This window comes from Anomaloglossus baeobatrachus, chromosome 6 (assembly GCF_048569485.1).
Source record: "Anomaloglossus baeobatrachus isolate aAnoBae1 chromosome 6, aAnoBae1.hap1, whole genome shotgun sequence".
Taxonomy (NCBI): Eukaryota; Metazoa; Chordata; class Amphibia; order Anura; family Aromobatidae; genus Anomaloglossus; species Anomaloglossus baeobatrachus.
Window position 1 is genome coordinate 374,827,779 of NC_134358.1, and position 20,180 is coordinate 374,847,958.

A 20,180-nucleotide genomic window follows, 5' to 3' on the forward strand; every position below is an offset into this window, starting at 1 on the left:
CATAAATAAGCCGGGTACAGAAGAACGTGTTTCCATAAAGAACCAGCAACATCCGGCAACTAAGAGCAACCCAGTATCCAAACAGGGTGGGTGCTGTGTCCCCCAATGAAGACTCGGAGAAAGAGATTTTACGGTGAGTACACAAAAATCCTTTTTTTTTTTATTTTTGAAGACCAATTTCGTTTAAAGAACATGATGGCCTGGCGAAAATGCCTGTTTTGTGGAGGTTTAAGTTACAGCCTCACCACCGTAGCTTATAAAATATATATTACCAAAATATTTAACTTGTTCTTAAGTTTAGAAACTGAAAATCTTTTTGCTCTGTGCTTTTTGCTTTAGGTCAATTACAGGGTCGGGAGCTTCTGTTCTTTATGTTATTAGGGTTTCGTGTTTTTTTGCCATTTGGTTACTATCTTTTATATTTTTATTTTAAAAGGAAACACATGACAAAAGTAAAGCTACGTTTAATGTCGACTGATGAGATAGAAAATATGCAGCAACAGAAGAACACCCCTTTGGTCTCCAGGTTACGTTTCATACCAAAAACAAATGGATTGCGTCCAATTGTGAAAATGTGTAATGCTTTAGGAATTCATCAAAGTAAAGAGATCAAGAAAAGAAAGGTAAATTATACATGGGAAGCAGGTGGTGCTGCCTGTACCTGTTTCTTTCTGAACTATTTAGTAGGTAAACATTCGGTTTCTGTAAAAATGCTCAATGAAAGTTACAGTATGAAAATGTATAATTAGGTAATCTGCTAACATAATATCAAGACAATAGCCCAATTTTATTAAAGGGAATCCTGTTAGCAGGTTTTTGCTATGTAAGCTGTGGACCGCATTGTGTAAAGGTACCGTCACACTAAGCGACGCTCCAGCGATCCCACCAGCAACCTGACCTGGCAGGGTTCGCTGGAGCGTCAGTACACGGGTTGCTGGTGAGCTGTCAAACAGGCAGATCTCACCAGCAACCAGTGACCAGCCCCCAGCCAGCAGCGACGCGTGGAAGCCATGCTGCGCTTGGTAACTAAGGTAAATATCGGGTAACCAACCCGATATTTACCTTGGTTACCAGCGCACACCGCTTAGCTCTGGCTCCCTGCACTCCTAGCCAGAGTACACATTGGGTTAATTACCCGATGTGTAGTCTGGCTATGTGTGCAGGAAGCAGAGAGCCGGCACTGGCAGCGTGAGAGCGGCAGATGCTGGTAACAAAGGTAAATATCGGGTAACCAAGGAAAGGGCTTCTTGGTTACCCTATATTTACATTGGTTACCAGCGTCCGCAGAAGCCGGCTCCCTGCTCACTGCACATTCAGTTGTTGCTCTCTCGCTGTCACACACAGCGATGTGCGCTTCACTGCGGGAGAGCAACAACTAAAAAATGGTCCAGGACATTCAGCAACAACCAGCGACCTCACAGCAGGGGCCAGTTTGTTGCTGGATGTCACACACAGCAACATCGCTAGCAACATCGCTGTTGCGTCACAAAAGTCGTGCCTCAGCAGCGATGTTGCTAGCGATGTTGCTTAGTGAGACGTGGCCTTAAGAGTTAAAAACAAAAAGCAACTGTGTTTCTCCTATCAGTGTGTGTGCAATTGTTTACTTAAACTAAAGGGTTTATTACCTTGTGATTACCATTTTAGAAATAGGACTAACCTTTAATATTAAGTAATGGGCCCCCTAGCGTTATTCTGTCTGCAAGCTTTAACCATCTGGGAAGAGTGGTCGATCAGCTGGCCATGCATGTGCAGTTCCTTTAATCATGAACAAGAGTTTCTCCACCTCCTCACCCCCAGCGCGCAACTTGTATTAGACGCTGCCCACACTCACACAGGTTTGACATCGCGCACAGGATCTAGAATGATGGGTAAGTGTGCAGTGATTGCAGACACACTCCGTGCGCTCACACAGCTCTGACAGATGGGTGAGATTGTTTTGGTTCACCTGCGTGCTCTATCAGAGCTGTGTGAGTGCAGGGAGTGTGTCTGCAATCACTACACATGCTCCCCAGCATTCTGGATTCTCCGCACTTTGTCAGTCCTGTATGAGTGCGGACAGTGTCTCCCTTGTGCTTAGTATGCAAGGGGGACAATTGTTGTTTTTTTTTTTTAAGATTTGGAACTTCACATGCCCGGCAACTGTGAAGGACAGATAAAACCCACTGATATAACGCAAGAGGGCCCATTACAGAAGTTGAAATGTTATTTTTTGAATGGATCATAATTTTTAATAGCTGTAAATTATGAATATAATAATTTACACTTTTTCTGTTTATTTTAAATGTATCTTATGTTGGCACAAACCATTCAACCCCTCTCCTGGAATGTAACAACTAGGTTCTTTCTACTGGGATCTGGGCAGGCACCAGTGGCCAAACTCCATGGACACAGGCTGTACACTAAAAGATGAGTTTTCATTGCGGTAGAATGACAGCAGATAGAAAAAGCAAGTCAATTGCAAACTTGCTTATTTTAATGCTATGTATGGACTATTTATATTTTTCCACATACAAGACAGACAGAACAATTTTTTTTTTTTTTGGTGGGGAGGTCAGACTTTGAGAAGAGTGCAGTATAATTAGTTTTTCTCTTATGTAGAGAAAGAAAAAAGATTCTCCACCTTCTCCTTTCTGACGGTTTGTGAAAATTGTTTTTTTTCACTAAAACAATTTGACTTTCATTGTTCATTTTGAACTGATCAAAATTGGACATGTGTCTGCAATTTTCTGTGGACATGTCACAATTTTCATGGATATGTGAATGGCCCCTTAGGGTACCACAGTGAAAATTATGGATAGCACTCATACAAGAATGTTGAACATTTGAATGAAACTTAAATAAAGCAATTTAATAGCATGAGCATACCCCTTTAATGAGGAGTGTGCAGAAATAAGATGTGCCAAATTCACGCCTCCATGTGCCTCTCCAGAAATGTTACTCTGATCAGATATTGGAGTACAGTTTCTGGTATTGACAGATGGCATTACGCAAAAATGTTGTGACTTTTCAAAGTGTCTTACACCTGTTTTCTGGCATAAATGAATTAGGATCAATATCTTAGAAGTCTTTCTAAATCAGCATGTTACATTCTGCTTTCAACTCCTGCCTGACTATTCCTAAATTACCATGCAATTGTGGTCACAGCACTTCTGTGCTAAAAGGAATCACTACCACTAACTAATAAAATGCACACAATAAGAGCAAAATGGGTAAAGCTACAGTTGAAACCAGAAGTTTACATACACAATCTAAAAAAGACACATCTGCATGCCTTAAAACATTCTCTCTCTCTCATTATTCTGGCATTTGGCAAAAATAAATAATTTAGACAATTCTAATTGACCTAAAACGGGAAAGGTTTATTCTGATTTCATGTCAGATAGTGAGAAAACATGCAGATGTGTCTTTTTAGATAGTGTATGTAAACTTCTGGTTTCAACTGTATATACTCCTATAAAAAGAAAAGTAATATTGGCTTCAAGTTTTGCAAGTTAAAATGAGACAACAGTGAAAAGAAACAATTTTGGTACAAATATACTCACTCATAAGCAAGTAGAAAAGTAAACCAATATACGATCTGTGAGGCCTCCAATACCACACGATGAAGATACCAAAGTGCAGTGCTGCATTCGCCTATCTTTGTTATTGTCTTTTACTTGAATTTCCGATTGCATTATTGCAGTCAGATGAACAGTGAGCATAGCTTGCACGATGATGACTGCAAAAACAACCCCCCCAATTTTTTTGTCACTATTTTTGACGCTTCAAAGCAAGTTCTCATATGAGGGGCTGCTGATAAGTTTATCCAGAAAGAAACGAGATAGGATGATGAAACGTTACATTTATTCCACATGCTCTCCACTGATGTCACTACACTTCTTTTTTTTAAATCAAATACTTTTTTTACTAAAACAGAATACATACAACAGTATAACAAATCGGCATCCAAATTAAGTTTATCATATCTATATTGTGCAGTATGTATAGGAGTTTAGGCATTACTACCATCTTTAGTAAATTAACCCTTCCAACAACTGACAAATGTAGCTTGTTCCAGGCATCCACTTTGGCTCTCAATTTTTTAAGAAGCGCCCATAAGTTCATCTGTATGTATTTTTCTACTGGCAGAGATATCTGGATACCTAGATATTTAAATTCGTCCACACTCTTCAATTTGTTAGCCCCAGTATCACCATTTGTCCAGGTTACTTCCCCATCCACTTTAAAGAGGCTCGATTTAGACCAATTAATGGTCAGTCCCGAAATTTCTCCAAATTTCTCTATTATCTGCATGGCATGATCCAATGACGCTGACTGATCCCCCAAGAAAAGTAATAAGTCGTCGGCATAAAGAGCTATTTTCTCCTCTAAATGCCCATATCCAAATCCATGGATCTCCTTCGATTTCATAATGGCCGCAGCCAGAGGCTCTATTGCAATAGCAAATAGGAGCGGCGATAGTGGGCAGCCCTGCCTCGTCCCCCTATGCAACTCGAACTCTGCGGAGGTCATACCGTTAACTCTAAGTTTAGCAGTAGGCCTGTTATACAACAGCTGCACCCACTTTACAAACCGTGGGCCAAAACCCATATGCTGCAACACTTTCCACAGATACCCCCACTCAACACTATCGAACGCTTTCTGGGCATCTAGGAAGCGATCACCCTCCAGCCAGGGTTGTCAGGCGGCAACTGTAGATTAAGGTATAATCTCCTGATATTAGCAGCTGTCGACTTATTGGCCATGAACCCTGATTGATCCATATGTATTAGGTTAGATATAACTCCAGTCAGCCGGTTTGACAACACCTTAGCCAGAAGCTTCATGTCCGCTGTTAATAATGAGATTGCTCTATATGAGTCTGGAAGCCTCGGATTTTTATCCTCCTTAGGAATTACTACTATCATTGCTTCTCTCATAGATTCAGGCAATACACCTTTCCTCCTCTGCCACCTCAAAGACTTTCAATAGTTTGGGTAATAGGATTTCTTCTAACTGTTTATAAATTTCAACCGGTAGCCCGTCTGCTCCCGGTGCCTTGTCATTGCTCATGCCATGCAGAGCGTCCTCCAATTCATCAATAGTAATAGGTGACTCCAATTTATCTCTATCCGCCACAGACAACAAAGGAAGCTCACCTCGCTCAAGAAATGAGTCCACCTCTTCCACACTCATCTCTCCGCTAGAAGAATATAGCGTGCAATAGAAATCTTTAAAGACCCCAAGGATCTCCTCAACCTCAGTGACGTGTGTCCCCTCCACCGTGTCCATACCATTCACAAATGAGCTACTCCTTTGAGCTGCAGCTATGACCGATAATAGATGACCAACTTTTTCTCCCTCTTCATAAAAATGCAGTTTTTGGAATGCCTGCTTCCTTACCGCCTTCTCCAAAAGCATCTTATTAACTTGTTCATGTGCCTGCCTAAGATGTTGCTTTGCGTCCGCAGTATTACTCCTAATTGCTTTCAGCTCCACCTTATCTAAGGCCTCCAGGCTATTTTTCTCATCCTGCCTCGTCTGTGTTTTACGTTTACAGATATCCCTGAACAGGAGCCCCCTGAGGTATGCCTTCATCGCATCCCATACCACCAGGGGACCAGTGCTACCCTTGTTGTGAATAAAGAATTCCCCGAGATCCCGTTGTATATTACCCCTATTAATATGACGGATCCATGCTGGATGAAGCTTCCACTCTCCCCTCCTTCCCCTTTCAGGGTCCCCCATCGCATGGACACTAGAATTGGGTAATGATCTGAAATCACCCTTGTCAAATATTGCACTTCGCCTATCATTGCGTCCATCAGATCACTAGCTAGAGCCATGTCAATGCGGGACAAAGTGTTATGTGAAGCCGAGTAACAAGGGAAGCAGGATACCCTCCCATTCCTCACTCGCTAGGCATCCACCATTCCAAGTTCCCTAATAAGAGTGCCAAACGAGGTCATACAGCTATCCTGAATACCTGGAGGTCTACTACTCCTATCCTAGTACAGGTCTATCACATTATTGAAGTCCCCCACCAGTAAAAAAGGGATTACTCCCCCCTTCTCAGAGAACTCTATCTCCCTTAGTTTGGTGCACATATATGGAGGTGGTATATATATTGCAGCTATACACATGAGTCTGCCAAATATTTTACACTTGACGGACACACACTGTCCCTCTTTATCCACATACACTTCTATCTCTTCATATTGCACAGTTATGAATCAGCAGTGATAAACCCCTTGCATAGTTGGAAAAGGTGGAATGATAGGCCTTCTGCACCCATCTCCTATTTAAAACATATGTTGTCTCCTTTGTTAGATGCGTTTCTAGTAGACATATTACTGACGGATTCTGATCTTGAACATATTTAATTAATGCCGCTCTCCTAGACCTATCTGATAGCCCTCTAATATTCCAACTCAACACATTAATTCTATCCCCCATGATCCCACCCAGTAAAACCATCAAACCTTGTAGTACCTCCCCATGCTGCCTTTACCCTACCCCTTTCCCCCCCTCCCCCCCTGCTCCCCTCCCCTCCTGCTCCCCACCACTTCCTGTTTTTGAGTACTCCAGTGAAGCATCGGGTTTTCCAAACTTGGTCCATAATCCTTATTAAATTCCTCCCCACCTCCCTCGCCTTCCCCTCTTAGACACATTTTGAAACTCGTCCCTTTTCTAACAGTTCTCCACTCCCACCCTGTCTATGTATAATCATATTCCACTCAACTAATATAACAGTAAAATGGCGAACAGTAATTTAACTAGAATCTCAAATTGTAAATACCACCACCACACCTAATTAGGCAGTCCCCATGTCCTGCGAGGCTCACATCAAAACATCAAACTCTTCGTATTCCCCCTGCATACTACCTCAATCCCAAAGAGAAGGAGGAGATAAAAATAAAATTAAAAAAAAAAAAATGGGGGAGAAAGAAAAAACAAGAAGGGTCCCCTGTAAGCTCCTAAGGATGTCGTAGAACCTTAGCCGGCCTTCTCCAATACACTGCAGATTCAGACAGTCAGCTCATTCCTTCACACGGATCCGCTTTTCGTTTGCGTCCAACCACTGCATGGCTTCCTCCGGAGTTGTAAAAAAGTGCACCCGCTCCAACGCCGTCACTCTTAGCTTTGACGGGAACATAATTGAGTATTGCACCCCAATCTCTCGCAGACGCCTCTTTACTCCAGTAAAAGTCATACGTAGCTTTTGAACAGAAATGGAATTGTCCGGGTATATGGAAATTCTCTGTCCGTCAATCGTAAGATCCTCCATGTCTCTTGCCTTTCGCAGTATAGTGTCCCTGTCCCTGTAGTTAAGGAGCTTAGCTAGTATAGTGCGAGGGCCCCTGCCCGCTCGCTGTGGCTGCATCGGGACTCTGTGTGCACATTTCACGGCATAGAGCTTGGATAAGGCATCAGCACCAATTTTCCCCCTGAGCCAGCCTTCTACATAATCAGTGGGGTTTCTTCCTTCCGCTTTCTCAGGGATGCCAACAATCCTGATGTTATTCCTTCTAGAGCGATTCTCTAAGTCATCGTTTTTTGCCATGATTTCAACTATCTGCTGTGCAAATGTGTTTTCAGACTTTTGTAGTTTTGTGATATGATCCTCTGTTATCCCAACTCTTTCCTCCACAGCTCCTGTTCTCAGGTCGGCTTTTTTGAGGTCTTTCTTAATACCAGCCACCTATACCTGTATTTCTGTAACTTGTTTTGTCAGGCTAGTCAGAGCTTCTTTAAAAAAGGACACCACTGCAAAAACGTCCTTTAGAGTGGGGTTTTCTGTAGTCTCCTCTGCACTATGTGCTTTCTCCACCTCCAGTGTATTATCTTGCTGCTCTCCACCATCCCCCATCTCATCAGAACTGGCAGCGTCTATCCACTCCTCTTCCTCACCTCCATTATCTGTATGCAGCAGGGATCTCTATGAATTCCAGGCAAATTTCTCCAGCCTTGCAGCGACCTGCATCTATTGCTGACAGGCTTCATTAGCTTTCTCATCTTCCTTCCTTATCATGGCACCATCTTGAGAGCTGGGGACTTTCCCGCCTCCAGTATCTTTCTGCCTGCGACGGACCATGGCACCTCTCCGGATCCACCAGACTCACCCCAGACAAGTCCCCACCACCTTATCTTCCAGACAGCCGGCTGAGGCAGTGATTAAAACAGCGGTGTCGAGGTATTTATTGTGGGTGTTTGCAGTAGAACTCCAGAGACACGTCTCCTCACATTGCCGTCCAGGCCACGCCCCCGTCACTACACTTCTTACATCGGTATTCCAAGTTGTGTAAGCTTAGCAAAAAGGATTTCGGTTGTGACTCAAATCAGGCATCTGTAGCAGCCATGGCATTGGAAAAGGTGTGAAATTCGGTACACTTGAGGTGTTTCTTCAGGTTTGGAAACAGATGATAGTCGGAGGGAGCTAGATCTGGTGATTAAGGTGGGTCTTCAACCAGCTAGAAGCCCAGCTCTGCCAGTTTTGCCGTGGTCGCTTGTGCAGTGTGAGCAGAGGCGGCGTCTTGCAGGAACAAGATTCCTTTTGGATAGCTTGCAGCACGTTTTGGCCTTCATAGCTGCCTTCAATTGGTCCAAAGGTTCAATGTAATATCTTCATTGATGGTGGAACCCTTTTGAAGGTAGTCCATTAGCAGCACACCCTCCTTTTCCCAGAACACAGACGCCATGACCTTAGTGGCTGATTTTTGCACCCGGAACTTCATTGGATGAGGAGAGCCACTGTGCCTCCATTCTTTTGACTGCTCCTTGTTTTCGGGGTTATACAAATAAATCCAGGTCTCATCCATAGTGGCCAGTCCATCCAGGAAGTTCTTATCAGTCCAGAAACGCTGACAAATGGACCGGGAAGTTTTCACTCGCATGCTTCTCTGATCTGTTGTCAAACATTTGGGGGACCCACTTTGCAGATTGCTTCTTGATGTCCAAATGTTCATGGATAATGACACAAAAACGTTTACGGGAATCCCTATGATGTCTTCGTTTCTCTGACGCCTCATTGGGGGACACAGGACCATGGGTGTTATGCTGCCTATCCATAGGAGGACACTAAGTAGATGCAAAAAGCATAGCTCCTCCTCTGCAGTATACACCCCCTGGCCAGGCCAGGCAGTCTCAGTTTTAGCTTAGTGTATATAGGAGGCACTTCCTTTCAAGGTTTGTTATTTTTTGAGGGCGACTGTTTCCTTTTGGGACCGATCTCCCACTACCATCAACGGGCGGGAACGTGAAGTGTTGCCTACACGTACCGCCTCCCGCGACGCTGGATCCTGGGCTGGACGACGGGTTTCATAGACACCGATTTTCCAAAGCCCAGGGCAGAGGCACAATTCCTCAGCCCCTCTTTGCAGGCTCTGAGTTGAATATGGTACCGTTGTGACCGTATACAGCAAGCTGACTCTGCTATTGTCACTGCCTGGATTGAAGCAGTGTTTAAGGTGAGATCCCCCCTGACTGGTTTCCCAGACAAAGGGAGAAAAGGCTCCCAGGGCTGAATATACAGTATTTATTATGAGAAAGTCCCTGGCTAATGCAAGGAAGAGAGCCCCAGGAATCCTGAACACACAGTGTTAACTTTTCCCTAGCTTGCTGGCTGGAGGAGGGGGGAAGTCCCTCCTGTTTGCAAACTCCTGCACAGATAATTTCCCGGTGGCAGGGGGGAGGGGGTGGCTAGAGAATCACAGAGCTCAGGGACTCGGCTTTTTATTATCTGCTCTGTTTATTTGATCTAGCAGAAAAATCGGCTGATAACCACCAGTGACACGCTGTGTGCTGACTGGAGGGAGAGGGAGGAAAACTATCAGAAGCTCCTTTCCCGCCGGTTTTTTTCCTACCCACAGTGGGGGGGGGCACACTGACTACTTCTTCGCGCTCTTTTAGCGCTAAGCCCCGCCCCCCGTGGCCGCGATAAGCCCCCCCCAGGAAAGCGTGGGAAGATCTCCAGCCATCGGCTGATTCTGGTAAGGTGCTGCTCACTGTAGCTCTGCTGAGCATTGCTCCCCCTCCTAGCATACTTCTATCTGGAACATGCAGAATTCAAAAGGCACTAAGAGGGCTATGGCTCACATAGTCTATTATTCAGCCTGCACTGCCTGCCGCATTGAGCTACCACGTAAACACACCTCTTCTCTCTGTGAGTCCTGTGCCCCTATAGCCCTCCAAGACCCCCCTGCCACCACCACCGCAACCGTCAGCCCAGAGCCTAGGGCTCCCAGCCCACCGGAATGGGCACAGTTTCTGTCCCAATCCATGGAAAAACTGTCACAGAACCTGGTGCTGGCTATGCAATGTCGTCCTCCACACCCTTCTGGGTCCCTGGACGGAACACAGCCTGAGGATACCCCTATGTAGGATCCTTCTGAGGTAATCCGAGCACATGCTTCACCGGTTGCAGGGATCAGGAAAAGAGTACGCGGTCGGGTGTCTCCAGCGGGCTCTCCCTTGGGAGCACACAGGGCAGGCTCTCCCACACGCTCCACGGCTTCTGAAGAGCTGGAGGAGGGAGAATGCTGTTTGTACCAGGAGGATTCCTAGGTTTCAGCCTCCCCAGATGATCAAACTGCAATAGACTCCCTTATAGCAGCAATCAACCAAACTCTGTATGTGGAGGATCCCCCATCCACTACCACTGACCATGCGGTCTCCTTTAAGATGGCAAGGAAACCCAAAAGGTTTTCGCTGATCACCCTGAGTTTCAGGATATATTCACAAAGCAAAGGGAGAAGCCTGACAGGCGCTTCGGTAACCGAAAACTCATGAAGTCCCAGTACCCTTTTGCCTCACCTGCTCCTAAGGGCTGGGCTGATCCGCCCTCTGTCGACCCCCCCGGTCTCCCGCCTTACCACAAAGACGTTCCTGTCTTTACCCGATGGTTCCTCCATCAAGGACCCGACATACAGACAGGTGGAGCACCTCGCCCGCTCTGCTCTTGAGGCTGCGGGTTCCTCCCTCTCGCCCTCCTTTGCCTCTGTGTGGGTCGCAAAGGCGATCTCTGTCTGGGCAGAATCCCTTAACACTTCGCTTGAGGAATCCCAGTTCACTCATACCTTCACAGAGGTAACAGCTCAAATTTCCGCTGCGGCGAAGTACTTCATGCAGGCCCTCATGGACGCTGCTACCTGCGCAGCGTTTGCCGCCTCAAATACCATGGCCATCTGTAGTGCTCTCTGGCTCCGACAATGGCGAGCGGACTCTGCCTCCAAGAAGTCTCTCACGGGCCTCCCCTTTTTTCCAGACCGATTGTTTGGCGAACGTCTGGACAAGCTCATTTCTGACGCCACGGGAGGAAAGAGTACCTCCCTCCCCCAGCTGAAGTCCAGGACGTCCTTCACAGATGTCCACAGTCCTCGTTTCGCTCCTTTTGGAACTCATTTGGTTGGTCGACACCCCGTGCTGTCCACGCCACCAGCCGCGGACTACGCAGGGACCGACCTTCTCAGCTCTCCCTGAAACCTACTTCGTCATGGCAGCCTAGACCGAAACAGTCCAGGACTAGGGAGACTCGGCCACGATGTTTTCCCCCTCATGACTCCTTTGGCGCCCCGGAAAACAAACTCATTGTAGGAGGTCGACTGCGGCTCTTTCAACACATCTGGGCGGCCGCCTCAGACAACAAATGGGTGCGAGACCTTGTGTCTTCCGGTTACCACATAGAATTTCAGACCCGACCCCCGAGTCGGTTCTAACAGCAGGAGTGATAATACCTGTCCCAGACGACGAGAAGTTCGGGGGTTTTTATTCCAACCTCTTTGTGGTCCCCAAAAAGGATGGGTCAGTTCGACCCATCCTGGACCTAAAACACCTAAACAAGCATGTGCACGTACGGAGATTCAGAATGGAGTCCCTAAGGTCCATTATTGCATCCATGGTCGAAGTGGAATTCCTCGCATCCATAGACATCAAGGACGCGTACCTGCACATACCCATCGCCCCAGATCACCAAAAGTTCCTCCGCTTTGCAATTCAGGACTCCCACTTTCAATTCGTAGCTCTACCCTTCGGCCTTGCCACCGCACCAAGGGTCTTCACCAAAGTCATGGCCCCCTCCTTCCGCGACTGCTCAACCAGCGTACAGATCACTGTGGACACCCTATCCCGCTTAGGGTGGCTAGTGAATCTGGACAAATCATCCCCGGTCCCATCACGATCTATCACCTTTCTGGGCATGTCCCTGGACACCTGTCGGGGCTTGATCCTTCTCCCTCAGGACAAGGCGATCGCTCTTCAACGAGCGGTACGCTGCCTTCTACGTCCTCAGTCTCGCTCCATTCGATTCAGCATGAAAGTGCTCGGCAGGATGGTGGCGGCTATGGAAGCAGTACCCTTTGCTCAACTGCACCTCCGCCCACTGCAGCTAGCCCTTCTAGCGGCCTGGGAAAAGAGCCCCTTCTCCCTGGACAGACATCTTCACCTGACGCCTTCAGTCAGGTACGCACTCCGCTGGTGGCTTCGGTCCTCATCCCTATCGAAGGGGAGATCCTTTCTCCCAGTGAACTGACTGGTCCTGACCACGGACGCCAGCCTCCTAGGCTGGGGAGCAGTGTACCGGCACCACACTGCTCAAGGACGTTGGACGCCCCAGGAGTCTTCCCTACCCATAAACACCCTGGAACTCCGCGCAATCTTCCTCGCACTCAGAGCGTTCTGCCCTCTGCTAGCGGGTCGTCAGATTCGAGTCCAATCAGACAATGCGAAAGCTGTAGCCTATATCGATCGGCAGGGGGGCACCCGCAGCAAAGCGGCTTATCTTGAGGCCCACAAGATTCTCAGCTGGGCCGAATCGACGGGATCAGTGATATCAGCGGTACACATACCGGGGGTAGAGAACTGGGCAGAAGACTTTCTAGGTCGCCAAGGCATGGCCGCTGGAGAATGGTCTCTCTACCCAGATGTGTTTCTACACATCTGCACTCGCTGGGGCACACCAGACGTGGACCTAATGGCCTCAAGGTTGAATGCAAAGGTACCCGCGTTCAAAGCCAGGTCACGCGACCCGCAGTCCACCGGCGCGGATGCTCTAGTCTGCTCCTGGCACCACTTCCGCCTGCCTTACATATTTCCACCTCTACCCCTGCTGCCGCGGGTGATCAGGAAGATCAAGGCAGAGGGAGTCCCGGTGATACTGATAGCACTGGACTGGCCCAGGCGCGCCTGGTACGCCGAATTAGTACAAATGCTCACAGACGCACCGTGGCGCCTTCCAGACATCCCAGACTTGCTGACCCAAGGGCCCATTTCCCATCAGAACTCCAGAGCCCTGAAGCTGACGGCATGGCCATTGAGACCTGGGTATTAACAAGAGCGGGATTCTCCCTCACGGTTATTTCCACCATGATCAGCGCCCGAAAGCCTGCTTCATCCCGCATTTACTACCGTACGTGGAAGATCTTCCTTTCATGGTGCAGAGAAACTAACGTCCAGCCTATGCCTCTGGCCATCCCCAGAATTCTCGACTTTCTACAGTCTGGCTTGCAAGCGGGGTTGGCTCTCAGTTCCCTTAAAGGGCAGGTCTCAGCGCTCTCAATCTTCTACCAATGCCGCCTGGCTCAAAAACCGCAAGTCAAGACCTTCCTCCAGGGCGTTTCCCATCTAGTTCCCCCGTACAAATGGCCGCTGGACCCATGGGACCTCAACCTCGTTCTGGATGGTCTCCAGAGGTTTCCCTTTGAACCGCTCAAGGAATCCTCCCTTGCTCTTCTGTCCTGGGAGGTAACATTCCTGGTGGCAATTACGTCCATCAGACGGGTTTCGGAGATAGCAGCACTCTCTTGCCGCGAGCCTTTCCTGATCTTTCACCAGGACAAGGTGGTTCTGCGCCCCCTTCCGGATTTCCTTCTTACCCCGTTTCATTTGAACGAGGACATTGTTCTGCCTTCATTTTGTCCACACCCAGTTCATAGGGTGGAAAGGTCTCTGCATTCGTTAGACCTCGTCAGAGCTCTCAGATATTACATATCCAGGACAGCCCCCTTTAGGAAAACGGACTCTTTGTTCGTCATTCCTGAGGGGCCTAAGAAGGGACAGGCAGCTTCAAAGGCGACTCTGGCTCGCTGGATTCGCTCTGCGATCCAGGAAGTCTACCGCCTGCAACTCAAGCCCATTCCTAGTGGGCTGCGGGCTCATTCCACGTGAGCAGTTGGCGCTTCGTGGGCCATTCGGCATCAGGCTTCAGTGGAACAGGTGTGTAAGGCTGCGACCTGGTCTAGCCTACATACTTTTTCAAAGCATTACAGAGTCCATACCCAGGTTTCAACTGAGGCAAATCTGGGTAGGAAAATTCTGAAAACGGCAGTAGAGCACCTCTCTCAGTAGGCGCTCCAGGCTGTCTGGGACTGGTTCCTAGTCCTTGGGTTGTGTTGTCGTCTTTTATGTTTCCCACCCATTGACTGCTTTAGGACGTCCCATGGTCCTGTATCCATATTGTATGCAATAATGCGTCAGAGAAAAACGGATTTTTGTGTACTCACCGTAAAATCGTTTTCTCTTAGCCATCATTGGGGGACACAGCACCCACCCTGTTGGGCCTTGGTTCTCTCAGTACCTTATTTGGTTTTGACTCTTCTTTTCTCATGTTCCTCTGTTGAGAAGTTTTTTACTGCTTTTTTCTCCTACTGCTTGTGTACTAAAACTGAGACTGCCTGGCCCGGCAAGGGGGTGTATACTGCAGAGGAGGAGCTATGCTTTTTGCATTTACTTAGTGTCCTCCTATGGATAGGCAGCATAACACCCATGGTCCTGTGTCCCCCAATGATGGCTAAGAGAAAACGATTTTACGGTCAGTACACAAAAATCCGTTTTTGCTTTAGCTGAAATTCGACGATTCTCCAGTATGAAGTTGTGCACAGCATCGACAATCTCTGGAACAACCACCCTCGGTCATCCAGAACGTTCCTCATCCTTGGTGCTGAAGTGGCCCGGTTTAAATTTGGCAACTCAGTTCTTCACTGTAGAATATGAAGGGCTTTGATCCCCCAAAGTCTGCGACATATCACCATGATTATTATTATTATTATTATTATTATTATTATTATTTTTTTTATTATAGCACCATTTATTCCATGGCACTTTACATGTGAAAGGGGTATAAATAATAAGGACAAGTACAATAATCATAAACCATACAAGGCACAGACTGGTACAGGAGTAGAGAGGTCCCAAGGTCACAGTCTACAAGGAATAGGTGAGGATACAGTAGGTTAGGGTAGAGGTGGTTGTAGGCTTGTTGGAAGAGGTGGGTCTTCAGGTTCCTTTTCAAGTTTTTAATGGTAGGCGAGAGTCTGATATGTTGGGGCATAGCATTTCAGAATATGGGGGAGACATGGGATAAATCTTGGATGCGATGGTGGGAAGAGGAGATGAGAGGGGAGCAGAGAAGGAGATCTTGTGAGGATCGAAGGTTACGTGCAGGTAAGTACCGGGAGACTAGGTCACAGATGTCGGAAGGAGACAAGTTGTGGATGGCTTTATATGTTATGGTTAGTGTTTTGAACTGGAGTAGTTGGGCAATGGGAAGCCAGTGAAGGGATTGGCAGAGAGGAGAAGTCGGGGAGTAGCGGGGGGACAGGTGGATTAGCCGGGCAGCATAATTTAGAATAGATTGTAGGGGTGCGAGACTGTTAGAAGGGAGGCCACAGAGCAGGAGGTTGCAATAATCTGGGCACGATATAATAAGGGCATGTACTAGGGTTTTTGCAGCTTCTTGGGAAATGAATATCATTATCCTTTGTGGACTTTCCTTGTAGAAACTAGAATTTTATCACTACTTTGCTCTCAGTTGCTGAGAATATCGCATTAGACTCTGCCATTTTGTTTTCCCGCGAACGTAAAACACTGTTGCCATAAGCAACAAACACAAAATTTTGAAAACCTATATTAGACAAATAAGACTTTCATGTGATGTAACATTCGCTACCATAGAAACAAAAAAAGATCACAAAGCCAAAGACTTATCAGCAGCCCCTCTTACATCTAAGTTGACAGAATATTAAAGTAAGGGCTCTTGAAAGCAGGCCAGGAAAAACACGAAAGTACTAAAATGAAAACTTCCCTGATCCTTAACCCCCTAATGACCCATGATGTGCTTTGTACATCATATGTTGTCTCCCTGCCTTTAATGCGGGCTTGCACAACGAGCCTGCATCTTTCCCTCCACATGTTGGCTGATTTATTCATCTGACACTTGGCTCTTAGCCATGGCTATTAACCAGTTAAATCCCAACAGTGTCTGACAGCAGCACTTAACACTCTACCAGGGTGGGGTGCATAATTCTCATAATTCTTCGCTTCCACTGGTACTCTCGTGACATGATTGTGGGGCGCCTATTGGTTGTCATGACAGCCAGGGGTCAGCTGATGACCCTTGTGTCTGTCATGACAATCGTCTTGGCTGTAAGTCAGCATTCATTGAAGATTGCTTTTTTTTTTTTTCTATATATAATATATACAGAGAAATGCTGATTCACTGCCCTGTATAGCGCAAGTGATTGGATTATCTGATCGGATTATCGCAGCTTCAAGCACCCTAAAGGTACCGTCACACTAAGCAACATCGCTAGCAACATCGCTGCTGAGGCACAACTTGCTAGCGATGTTGCTGTGTGTGACATCCAGCAACAACCTGGCCCCTGCTGTGAGGTCGCTGGTTGTTGCTGAATGTCCTGGACCATTTTTTAGTTGTTGCTCTCCCGCTGTGAAGCACACATCGCTGTGTGTGACAGCGAGAGAGCAACAACTGAATGTGCAGGGAGCCGGCTTCTGCGGACGCTGGTAACCAATGTAAATATCGGGTAACCAAGAAGCCCTTTCCTTGGTTACCCGATATTTACCTTCGTTACCAGCGTCCGCCGCTCTCACGCTGTCAGTGCCGGCTCCCTGCTCCCTGCACACATAGCCAGACTACACATCGGGTAATTAACCCGATGTGTACTCTGGCTAGGAGTGCAGGGAGCCAGCGCTAAGCGGTGTGCGCTGGTAACCAAGGTAAATATCTGGTTGGTTACCCGATATTTACCTTAGTTACCAAGCGCAGCATCGCTTCCACGTGTCGCTACTGGCTGGGGGCTGGTTACTGGTTGCTGGTAAGATCTGCCTGTGTGACCGCTCACCAGCAACCCATGTAGCGACGCTCCAGCGAACCCTGCCAGGTCAGGTTGCTGGTGGGATCGCTGGAGCGTCGCTTAGTGTGACGGTACCTTAAGGGGACTAGTAAAAAAAAAAGTTTTTAAAAATATGAAAAAAATAAAACAAGTTCAAACCATCCATCCTTTGCCTCACTGAAAATAAAATAAAAATAAAATACACATATTAAGTATGGCTGGATTCAGAAAAGTCTGATTATATATCAAAATATAAAATTAATCTGATTGGTAAACAGCGTAACAAAAAAAAGATCAAAATTCCAGAATTGCACTTTTTCAGCTGCCGCAAAAAACAGGCAATAATTTAATAAAAGGCGAAGAAAACATCCATATACCCCAAACTAATATCAATAAAAGCATCAGCGTGGAGAGCAAAAAACAAACTCGAACACCGCTCCATATCCCAAAAATGTTAAACCTTACAGATCTCTAAAAGTTGTGATACGAGAGTATTTTTATTTTGCTCTCAAAATTTCTTATGTTTTTAAGGCTATGTGCGCACTGGAAAATGGAATTTTTCTCAAGAATATTCCGCAGGCACTGAAAGATTACCGCACCCGCGGTAAAAAAAACGCGGCAAACCGCACCCAAAAACCGCATGCGGTTTGCTGCGGTTTTACCGCGGTATTGTAAGCGGTATTGCCGCGGTTTTGCCGCGTGCGGGTTGGTACATATGCTTTATTGCATTCAATGCAATAAAGCACATTGAAAAAAAAAATAATTATTTCCTTCTGAGATAGATAGTAGATAGATAGATAAAGAGACAGATAGAAGAATAGATAGATAGATCGAGGACAGATCACTGCATTTCTCATGGTTGGTAGTGAGTTCACATTACCGGCCGTGGGAAATGACCGGTAATTACCTCTGCTTTCTCGCTGCGAGCCTGCATTCATTCAGCACTGTGTGTCAGTCGCGGCTGGATGTAAGCAACGCAGGACCTGTGGATTACGCCGGAGCGGTGGATTACGTCGGAGCTTTGTTTCGAGAGGGGTTAATAAAAGGGTGAACGAGGCTTATTTGTGTTTTATTTAAAATAAAGGATTTTTCGGTGTGTGTTTTTTCACTTTACTTACGGGTTGATCATGTCAGCTGTCTCATAGACGCTGCCATGATCAAGCCTGGAGTTAATGGCGGTGATCCGTCGCCATTAACTCCTTGTATTACCCTGACTGCCACAGCATCACGGCAGCAGGAAGAGCCAGGGACACTCCGGTACTGTCGCATAATGCATGCGACAGACCCGGGACAGCTGCGGCTGATATTCTCGGCTGCGGGAGGTGGCAGGGAGGCGGCGGACATTAACCCTGCCCCTCTCCCTCCCCAGCCTGAGAATACCGGGCCGCCGCTGTGTGCTTACCTCGGCTGGACAGTAAATATACAGTGGAGCCCACATGTTGTTTTTTTTTTTTTCTATATTTCCGTTTGATTTCTATGTGTGTTCTATATGTCTGTGTCTGCGCCTGTGTTCTATGTCTGTGATGTCTGTGTGTGTCTGTGATGTGTGTGTGTTTACTCTCTGCTCCGCTTCCTCTTCCTGTCATAATGACATCACTTCCCTGCAAAACCGCAGGCAAGCGATGTTCATTACCGCAGGTAAACCGCGAAATACCGCAGGGAATAACGCAGGAAAACGCAGTGAACCACACAGAATTTGCTGCCTGCGTTATTCCCTGCGGGATTTCACGATTACATGGCAGTCAATGGAGTGAAATCCCGCAGCGACGTGCGGAAAAGAATTGACATGCAATTGTTTTTGCTGCGGGAATCATGCAAATCATGCAGCTGTCAAATTCTGCCTAGTGCGCACAGGATTTTTTTTCCCATAGGTTTTGCTCGTGATTCACTGCAGAGATGTTATGAACATTTTCTGCAGTGAAACATGCAGCAAATCCGCAGAAAATCCGTGGCAAAATCCGGTAAGTGCGCACAGGGCCTAAAACGGTTTTCCAGTCCTTTTGAAAATGACTACTGTGAAGCCTTTCTTGTAAAAGAAGAAAAAGAGGTAATAGTTACCATTGGAGTTTTCTGCCAGACCTCATGTGATGATTGAGTTGTTTGGCCACTGATGAGCCGGCTGCAGGGTCCGGTGACTGGTGGATGTTCTGACTCTGGTGCCACTGGAATGGAGAGCAAGTTCCAGTGACAAGCATAGCTTCCTTTTTCAGGATTCCCACTGTTCGTTTCAAATCAAACCATAAACCCCCTTTCAATGTGTTTTCATTCTGTCATCTTGGTGTGGAGTAGAACGGAATGTTTTTAGGTAATTTTAAAAGAAGTTTGTCACTTTGCAGTTCTTTCTCACATTTGTGCCCATGATCATTTCTCATATTTTTACAGATTCAGCATTTCAACACTCAAGTCCGAAACCTCTTTAGTGTTCTGAATTATGAGAGAAATAAGTCGTCTTACTTGATTGGTTCCTCTGTGTTTGGACTGGATGACATTTACAAGAAATGGAGAAGATATGTGCTAGAGCTTAAAGAGTCAAAATCAGAAAATATAAAGCTTTACTTTGTAAAGGTATATACAATATAATGTTAAATGGATTATTTCTGCTTATAAGGCTACAACATTTCCTAAATACAACTCAATTAGGACATTATGGGTCATCATGGGGGCGTGATACCATGGATTTACAGTTGTGATGTCAGCTCCTGGAGATCCCGCACGTGGGTGCTTGCCATTCGCGCAGCCTTCATATCCGGATGTTTACTTAAGGCTTTAGATGCGCTCTGCGCATGGTCGGAACCACAGGAGTCTTCTGATCATGCACAGTGCGCTTGTGAAGCCGGTAAGTAAACACCCAGATATGAAGGCTGCGCGAACGGCAAGCACGCACGCGCGGGATCTCCAGGAGCTGACGGTGACATGGCTCTTGTAAATGCATGGTATTGCACCCACAGGGGCGTGATACTACGGAAAGCATGTAAACGCCCACGGGGCGATGCAATGCCTAAGGGACTAGAGACTCTCCTATTTACATAGTGAACATGTAAGTTATAAAACATATTTTTATAAAATCATACTAGCTGT

At 46.6% G+C, this 20,180-nt stretch overlaps 1 protein-coding gene across 2 annotated transcripts in view; it reads left to right on the forward strand.

Annotated features, from left to right (window-relative positions):
- TERT (telomerase reverse transcriptase) overlaps positions 1–20,180 on the forward strand; it is a 121,079-nt gene that overhangs the window by 36,270 nt on the left and 64,629 nt on the right. For both annotated transcript variants that reach the window (XM_075315027.1, XM_075315028.1), the window contains exons 4-5: positions 437–623; positions 19,485–19,667. In XM_075315027.1, the coding sequence (XP_075171142.1) occupies positions 437–623; positions 19,485–19,667 (370 nt within the window). The remainder of the gene's footprint in view (positions 1–436; positions 624–19,484; positions 19,668–20,180) is intronic.